The following is an 8718-nucleotide window of genomic DNA, read 5'->3' on the forward strand; positions in this document are numbered from 1 at the left end:
GATAGTCCATAATGCAATGCGGCCACAAAACATTTTTGGAACATTTTTTCCAACTGGAAAAACTCGCTGTCTTGCTTACTATGCTTGCACTATTGCTATTGCTCCCCCCAACTACACATACAGAGTATTATATTCATTTTTGTTAGAGCTGCTCGTAGAAGCACATCTAGTAGCATTCTAATATTAGTCATGATATTTTTCATTGCCCCAACTATTATGTGGTTTGTAAAGTAATATTGTCATTTGGTTGTTTTTGTTAAATTACAGGATGAAGACGATGAACTGGAGATTGCTTTGGCTCTCTCTCTACTGGAAGTCAAAGACCAGCAGCAGTCCACTGTCACCAAAGAGTCTCGACCTCAGGGTCTTAGAGACGGCCTGAATCAGACAGTATGTGTTACTCAGAGTGACTCCATCCAGCCAACCTCAGTCTCACAGCCTCTGGGAAGCAGCCACACCCAGCTAGCAGCAGCAGGTGGCAGGAAGAGACAAATTATAGACTCACCACAGACTGGACCCTGGGGCAAGCTAAGCCCACCACAAACCACCAGAGACACTGAACTTCAGAAATACACGCACAAAAACAAAGACATTAAAGGGACGCTCGGCTCAAGTCAGAATGTGTGTGTTTCCAGGCTGTCCGCCTCATCTCCCAAACAAGACGCTGCTGGAGAAGATGACCAAATGGTGGAGAAGGGAGTTTTGGACCAATCAGAGAAGCCTAAACGCTCTAAGAACAGGCGGCAGCGGCGTAAAGGGTGTGGCCAGCAGGTGGTAGGTTTGTCCTGCTCGCCCTCAGGTCCGCCACCCGTGCTGCTGTGGTTCCGCAGGGACCTGCGGCTCTGTGACAACCCTGCTCTAATTGGCTCATTGGAGGTGGGCGCACCTGTCATCCCCGTCTTCATCTGGAGCCCCGCAGAGGAGGAGGGGCCTGGGATTACCGTGGCTATGGGGGGAGCTTGTAAGTTAATTGAGGGAGGTGAACCAGTGATTATTTCATACTTATTCATGTACATCATCAGCACCATGCACAACTGCCTTAAGGGAAATTCCACTAGATTGATTCCACTATAGCAGGTTTACTGGTTTCTGCTGGGATTAAGGGGTTGCCAATGGATTTTATTGGATTCAGCCAAATTGTTGTAATTTACTGGTCCAGTCCAGTTTCTCTACCAGTAGAGTGCTAGTGGTTTCAGCTGGGTTCAGCTGGTACCAGATCACAATATGCTATGGGATTCAACTGGCGTCAGTTGAACTGGTTAGGACCAATTCTCTACCAGTAGATCTACCAGGTGAACACGCTGATAGCTTCTACTGGTTGAAACCACCAGAGACCATTAAACCCAGTATCACCATTTAAGGCCAGCAGCCACACCAGTTGAGATAACACCAGTTGACATGTTCCAATTCTATGTTCCACAATATAAAATCTGCTAGTCTCCTGATCTTTGTGTAATCGCACTCTCTCTTTTCACAGGCAAGTACTGGCTTCATCAAGCTTTGTCCTGTCTCCGTTCATCTCTGGAGCGCATTGGCAGCCATCTTGTCTGCCTCAAGACAGATGGAGAGGGGAAGGAGGTTGGCTCATCTCTGCAGGCCCTTAGACAGCTGGTGATGGAGACCGGGGCGAAAACGGTCCTGGCTAATGCCCTCTATGAGCCCTGGCTGAAGGAGCGGGATGAAGCGGTGGTGTCAGATCTGCAGAGAGAAGGTGTAGAATGCAGGATGGTCCACTCCTACTGTCTCAGAGACCCTTACTCCGTCAGCACTGAAGGGGTGGGACTCCGAGGTTAGTCGCAACAGGCCGGAGTTGGTTTACTGAGCTTGAATAAATAACTCTACATCAGATACTAAAGCTTGAACTGTGTGAACTATATGTTTTCTTTTGTTAATTCAGGAATTGGTTCAGTGTCCCACTTCATGAGCTGCTGTAGGCAGAACCCAGGCTCTGGGTTAGGTGCTCCCCTGGACCCTCCTGTATCTCTGCCCACCCCCTCCCACTGGCCTCAGGGCATCCCTTTGGACCTGCTGGGCCTGGCACGCATGCCCCGCAGGAAGGATGGCACCACGGTCAGTAACCACAGCAGAGCAGCTTCTAGGGCAGAGCTACAACCCAGATTACAATGGAGGTGAGAAAACAATGAGGAGACCATTAAGCACTGAATATTTTGTTGTGTTTATTTTTATATTCAGATTGACTGGGCAGCTAACATCCGCAATTCCTGGGATTTCAGTGAAGAAGGAGCTCATGCCCGGCTAGAGGCCTTTCTTCACGATGGTGGGACACCTTACATGCATTCTGTATACATATCATAGATTGTGTATAGTGGAATGTGGCACAGTTTATGTCAAAGTGTTGATCTAACAGTAATTTATAATATGTATAATGACCCTTCCCATGTATCCCTAGGTGTGTACAGGTATGAGAAGGAGTCAGGCAGGGCAGATGCCCCTAACACCAGCTGTCTGTCTCCCTACCTCCACTTTGGTCAGCTCAGCCCACGCTGGCTGCTGTGGGATGCCAAGGGGGCACGCTGCAGACCCCCCAAGTTCCAACGCAAGCTGGCCTGGAGAGATTTGGCCTACTGGCAGCTAACACTATTTCCTGACCTGCCCTGGGAGTCCCTCAGACCCCCATACAAGGTAGAAATGGGCTGTAGACAGAGATGCCAGATACACACCCATATACTTAACTGTAAACTGAAAGAAAGAAACTAATATATAATATAGCATTAATGATTTTTCAGTCAGTCACAATACTCTTCACATCAGTAAGTAAATGCCCATACCACACACCAAACTATGAAGAAAATACACAAATCTCTGACATACTTGCTCTCTCATCTATTGATATTTGCAGGCTCTGCGCTGGAGCAGTGAGCGCAGCCACCTGAAGGCATGGCAGCGTGGTAGAACAGGCTATCCTCTGGTGGACGCAGCCATGAGGCAGCTGTGGCTGACTGGCTGGCTGAACAACTACATGAGGCATGTGGTCGCATCTTTTCTCATAGCATACCTGCATCTGCCCTGGCAAGAGGGCTACCGCTGGTTCCAGGTGAGACGCTCATGCACGCACGCACTAAATAGACTCACACAGACATCATATATAATCTACAACTACAACAGGTTGGCTGCCTATTCACTTTATTGTATCTAATGTCTATATGTGTGTGTAGGACACTCTGGTGGACGCAGATGTTGCCATAGATGCCATGATGTGGCAGAATGGGGGCATGTGCGGGCTGGACCACTGGAACTTTGTCATGCACCCTGTTGATGCGGCAATGACCTGTGACCCCTGTGGCAGCTATGTTAGGAAATGGTGTCCTGAACTTGCAGAGCTGCCTGATGAGCTTATTCACAAACCCTGGAAATGTCCCGCCTCCATGCTGCGGCGTGCAGGTGAGGGAGATGTTATCACCATGACAGCAAACCGGCTGTGGGGTTAACTGTTGGCTTCTAAAGCAGACATCAATGTTTTTCTCTAAAATTAGTCAAAAAAACACTCCTCTTTTGTATCATGATATCATCACCTGTACTGTTCCATATCCACATCTCCCTCACTACATTACACAAAACTTGACAAAGAAATCTGTTCTTCTCATCCTCGCTGCATAGGGGTGGTGTTTGGCCAGAACTACCCCGAGCGAATAGTCACAGACCTGGAAGGGCGGAGGAGCCAGTCTCTGCAGGATGTAGCTGTGGTGCGGAAAGAGTTCGGAGAGTATGTGGACAAGCGCACAGGCTGTGACTTGGTGCCTCTGCCCCCGCGCCTGGTCTCTGAGGCCCTAGGCTTGTCACACCGGGACGGGGGTGTGGTGACTACAGGAAAGCAGTTCCTCTTGCCTGTTATTACCCGCATGGAATTCAAACACCAGTTAGACGATCCGGATGCAGATGCCGCCTCAAATCCCTACAATGCCGTTCTGAGAGGATATGTGAGCCGCAAGAGGGATGAGACTGTTGCTTTCCTCAACGAGAGAGACTTTACCGCCAGTGTGATGTATGAGGGAGCCCAGAGAAGGGAGAGGCTAGAGAGTGATTATCGGAGAATGGAGGGACTCCCTCGGCCTCCTGCGCCACGGGGCAGGGCCAGGCGAACTCCCACAGCCAAAGACAGGTTCTCTATTGTACCTGGAGGGGTGGTCACCTCACACAGGTGACCCAGAGGTCAAGGGTGAAAGGTTACAGGTTGGCCTAATGGTGGCCAGACGGTTACTAGCAGTAAACTAGACTGAATGTACAAAATATTAGGGACACTTACTCTTTTCATGAAGTGCACTGATGAGGTGAAAAAACATTATCCCTTATTATATCTATTCCAATCAAAAATGAGATGTAGATAGAGAAGCAATATCAATATCAGGACGATGTCTCTAGTATTTTGTATATAGTGTATCATCTGCAAAGAACACTTCTGTGTTTAATGAACATACCAGTTTACATGTTTACATACCAGCATAAGTGAGAAAAACATTGGTTGTAAAAGTTGCTTTGTGTACATAACAGAGGTGGTGAACAGTAGGTCTAAGGAGTGAGGACATTGCATTTATTTATTTTTGTTTTAGGTGGTACAGTACCTGTCCAGTATCTATCCAAAGTGACCATGACTGCAAATTACCATGTGTGCAAATGTGACCGTTTGTATTATGTGATGCCATGACATAATGTCAAGCACATCACCTGTTTTAGTTGTGTAAAACCACAGAATAAGCTGTTACACTGAAACGCCATGACATGAACAATAAAGTTTCTACTCAAGGTTATGTGTCAATTCTAGTGCAAGTCTAACCACTGGAAAATGGGAAAAAAGTGACAAAAAAGCAAGAAAAATCAAGTGTGAGGAAAAGTTTATTTTCTACTGTACAGGTCCCATGTCCATAGAGTAGCTCTTATACATGCAGTGTAGACCCACATTAATATTACATAAAGACCAAAGTGCTTTTTTAATTCTCACAGTCCACTAAAAGAGAAATTCAGATTCTTTTGAATGAAATGCTTGCAAACTGTTCTACTGACTGTGATCATCAGTCTCTTGTCCCTTCAGTTTAGGGGTCTGAGGCCACAGGAATCAAACAATATATTCTTCCTTCAGGCTCAACACTGAATGTTTTGTCAATGCAGGTTGACAGGTCCCCTAAAGTCACTCATTAACAGTAGATTGAGGATTCCTAATGTTCACAGCTCTACAACACTGGCAGGTCAGTAGTGTCGAGCTCAGGAGCGCCACTGGTGGATGCCGAGAGTAGCGTCGTAACTGACAGGCACATTATATGCGTTTCCCTGCCAGTGGTACTTGAAAGGAGAGGGGGAGCCTAGCACTTATTGGGAAGTATTAGGCTAGTCCTCGATGGAGCGGATGTACCTCTCATACGCTGTCTCATCCATTAGAGCGTCAAGCTCTGCTGGGTTGGCAATGGTCATCTTCATCAGCCAACCTATATTCAAGATTGGGTTAAAGGTCAGGTCAAGTTACATGATGTTGAATATCCTTGATACAGACAACATACTAGGTATAGAAATCAATCAGTGAATTCATTCTTGATTTTTGTGTCATGCCACATAAATATCCCATCCCACATGAGATAATATGACATGTATCATACATTAAAATGAGCATGGAAATATCGCCCCTAATAGTGTTCAATCCAGTCCTCAAGTGCCCCCTGTGCTGTAAGTTTTTGTTCCAATTCCGCTCTCGCAAACCTGATCCAATTAAGCACTTAATGCCAGTTGGTTGAGCAGCAGAAAGGGATCTACCTGAAAGTCTGTTGCCCTGTATTGGATCAGGTGTGCAAAAGTAAAGATGGAACAAAAACTTGCAGGACCAGAGGGACTTGAGGACTGGGTCGGGAAACACGGGCCTAGGACGAGCCAAACAGTGATACAGGATATAGGCCTACCTTCCATTATGCAAATTTACAGACAAAGTTAGACATGACTATTCAGAGGGAAAAAACCTGAGGTATTAATTTCACTTATATAAAACCCATTTTCTCATTCTTATCCTTGAATTTTTACAGTGGTCGGCATTCATATGGTGTTGCATTACTGCCATCTACTGTCTACAATTTATATTCAATTTAATTATATTTTTTTTGTACTTACAACCAAGCCCCCTCTCTAATAGATCTGTTTTCTTCATATAGTCAAATATGATCCTACATCTCCTTCCATCTTCTGCAAAATTCCTTCAACTATAAATTGCTGCTCTCCAACCTCTGATATTCTGGTCTGCATTATTTTTTGCTTCCTCTCACTTTCCCATGCCTTCTCTCAATAACAGAATGAGGGAGTATTTGTATGTGGGTGCTTACCATCTTTGTAGCAGGATTTGTTGACCAGACCTGGACTGTCTGCCAGCAGTTCATTGACCTCTACAACTTCTCCAGTCAGAGGAGAATAGAGCTCACTGGCTGCCTTCACACTCTCCAGAGCACCAAACTCATCTGAGGCAGGACAGGTCAACCGGTTAGAAAGAAGCACATTTACATCCAAGTCAGGTCATTTCAGAACTATGACAAAGACACAGAGCCAAGGTAAATAGTGTAAAGTGTTGTGGGTCAAATTTAGGGCAGGTGCTTCTTGGTTAACAGGCAGACAAAACAGGGTAGAGAAAATCCTTGTTTGTAAGGAAGACATTTTCTCCAAAGTGTAATAACAGCCTCTTTTCAAGTGGCATAAAAATTTATTTTTGCATTACTATAAGTGCTATTTGCCAGTTGGCTTTTACAGCCAAATGCATTTTAATTATGGGTGGATGGTAGCTGAAAAACCAGTTTGTCTGTCTAAAGAGGAGTGTGCCTGAGGGAGAAAACAAGCAGTCCTGGCAACAAAATAGAGGATTAATTCACTTTGCATAACAAACATAACGATATCCCTGATTCTGAAGGCCTGCTGTTTTGAATAACAAAACATGTCTGAATTTTGACAGATTCTCCGAAAGGAACTAACCATAAACCAACTGGCAAAATGCAACCTATTCTGTATATCATCTTGAATATGGATTATGATTGCCGTCTATGAGGGTAGAACTAAAACAAAATTTGAAGTTAGACTGGTGGAACAAAAGTGCCATTCATACTGGGAATCAGGTTTTCATGGCTGTAGGGCTGCAACTAAACATTATTTTCATTATAAATGAATCTATCGATTATTAATGGATTAACCATTTAGTCTATAAAATGTCAAAAATAATTGCCATCACAAGTTACCAAAGCCCAACGTGATGTCTTAAAATTGCTTACCTAGTCTGACCAGCAGCCAAAAAAACTCAAAGTATAAATTTTACAATGATATGAAACGGAGAAAAGCAAGCAAATACTTGCATTTGTGAAATGTGTAACCAGCAAATGTTTGGATAAACTACTGTCTCCATCCCACCAGAGGGATGAGATACAGTAGATCAAATGAGACTGATAAGCTTCATTCTTTTCCCATTTGGACTTTATTTACAAATCAAGGATTTTCTCCTGTTTTTATTTCTTAACCACTTGCCTGCCCTTTATACCTTGTTGAGCCAGCTGTGTGCCCACCTCCGGCAGTCCACAGTAAACTACATCTCCCAGAGCCTCCTGCAAATGTCAAACAGCAAGGGCGAAGTTAGTCTCTCCAGCAAAGAAACTTTATTCTGTGTGTGTGTCTGAATGCGCGCACCCAGGGACCGTACCTGTGCAAAGTTACTGATGCCGACAGTCCCTACTCCGCCCTCTTCTACTCGGATCCATTCGTGCTTGTCTGTGAATTTGAGCGCTGCAAGATAACAGAACAGCAGACTCAGCACACAACAACAATAACAACAACAACAACAACACTACAGCAACCCTGCAATAAGAGTTGAAAGTGTGTTGTGCTCCCCGGGCACTGTGACATTCAGGAGGAATTCAGACATGCAAATGCACAACAGTGGCGACAGCAATCGGGTGTCCTTTTCTCCGGCTACCCTTGCTAACGCAAATGCTAGCTGCATGCTACTCTTCAACACCTTCATGAACTTCACAAGTAAATACCTGCTGATAACCGGCTAGAAGTGGCGAGGGTCCGTTGAACATAATGTTTAGATGCCAGTCGCAATGGAGAAAGGGTTGCCGAACGGGTAAGTAAAGGCAATGCTGTTGAAAAGTTGGAAGATAGGCGACGGAGTATCCCACAAGCAGCCATCTTTGTCGCGTTCTGATGAGAGCAACTTCTTCTTCTTCTTTGTATTTAATGGCGGGTGATTTCTTCTTCTTCTTCTTTGGCGTTTTATGGCGGTTGGCATCCAATGCTTACTGCTCTTACTGCTACTGTCTATTACTGCCAAGATGAGACAACTACAACAAAGAGCACCTAATGAGAAAATAAATCACTCAGTAGTTTAAAAGGTGGCCTCTCTTTCGGTTACCATAGCGACCTATCCGGTACAAACCTGAAGTCACCAGGAAAACGTAATTGTAGCTCAGGGCGTTAACAGTACTTTCGTTGTGTGTTATTTGGTTTGATGTTTTTAACGGAGGATGCCGACAACAGAGTCCTGCCGCGATGACGTTTGTGGTACCCGGAGAGAGAGCGAGAGCATGTTTTTCGTCTTCCCCCCTCTCTGGAGCAAATAGCCTACAACAATGTCACTTATTAGAACAGCAGCGTTCACAGGTTTGGCCTCTGTCTGATGTATCTTTTTTCTTTTTGCATAGATCTATTTTCTCAGAATGTGCACCCTTACCTTACTGGGAGTCGTGT

The 8718-nt window shown here is 45.0% G+C and overlaps 2 protein-coding genes across 2 annotated transcripts; one reads left to right on the forward strand and one right to left on the reverse strand.

Annotated features, from left to right (window-relative positions):
* The first annotated feature begins 547 nt into the window (after positions 1-547).
* Positions 548-4186, forward strand: LOC139933190 (deoxyribodipyrimidine photo-lyase). Its single transcript, XM_071927234.2, has 8 exons — positions 548-961; positions 1478-1789; positions 1898-2070; positions 2194-2278; positions 2411-2643; positions 2861-3055; positions 3177-3402; positions 3619-4186. Exons 1-8 carry the CDS (start codon positions 685-687, stop codon positions 4161-4163), a joined length of 2046 nt encoding a protein of 681 aa, XP_071783335.2. The 5' UTR covers positions 548-684; the 3' UTR covers positions 4164-4186.
* A 647-nt stretch (positions 4187-4833) lies between these two features.
* Positions 4834-8164, reverse strand: LOC139933235 (glycine cleavage system H protein, mitochondrial-like). The gene is made up of 5 exons (XM_071927297.2): positions 8010-8164; positions 7670-7752; positions 7511-7574; positions 6318-6449; positions 4834-5438 (listed from the first exon to the last, which is right to left on the reverse strand). Exons 1-5 carry the CDS (start codon positions 8158-8160, stop codon positions 5341-5343), a joined length of 528 nt encoding a protein of 175 aa, XP_071783398.1. The 5' UTR covers positions 8161-8164; the 3' UTR covers positions 4834-5340.
* Positions 8165-8718: the final 554 nt, after the last annotated feature.

Source organism: Centroberyx gerrardi, chromosome 4 (assembly GCF_048128805.1).
Source record: "Centroberyx gerrardi isolate f3 chromosome 4, fCenGer3.hap1.cur.20231027, whole genome shotgun sequence".
Lineage (NCBI taxonomy): Eukaryota > Metazoa > Chordata > Actinopteri > Beryciformes > Berycidae > Centroberyx > Centroberyx gerrardi.

What these genes read in the sequence shown, in the direction of transcription:
- LOC139933190 (XM_071927234.2), top strand. Translation starts at nt 685, where the DNA reads ATGGTGGAGAAGGGAGTTTTGGACCAATCAGAGAAGCCTAAACGCTCT. An exon ending in CCCTCAGACCCCCATACAAG is followed by an intron (nt 2,644 to 2,860) that starts GTAGAAATGGGC and finishes TGATATTTGCAG; the next exon opens with GCTCTGCGCTGGAGCAGTGA. An exon ending in AGGGCTACCGCTGGTTCCAG is followed by an intron (nt 3,056 to 3,176) that starts GTGAGACGCTCA and finishes ATGTGTGTGTAG; the next exon opens with GACACTCTGGTGGACGCAGA.
- LOC139933235 (XM_071927297.2), bottom strand. Translation starts at nt 8,160, where the DNA reads ATGGCTGCTTGTGGGATACTCCGTCGCCTATCTTCCAACTTTTCAACA. An exon ending in TTCTAGCCGGTTATCAGCAG is followed by an intron (nt 7,753 to 8,009) that starts GTATTTACTTGT and finishes GTTATCTTGCAG; the next exon opens with CGCTCAAATTCACAGACAAG. An exon ending in GCATCAGTAACTTTGCACAG is followed by an intron (nt 7,575 to 7,669) that starts GTACGGTCCCTG and finishes TGACATTTGCAG; the next exon opens with GAGGCTCTGGGAGATGTAGT.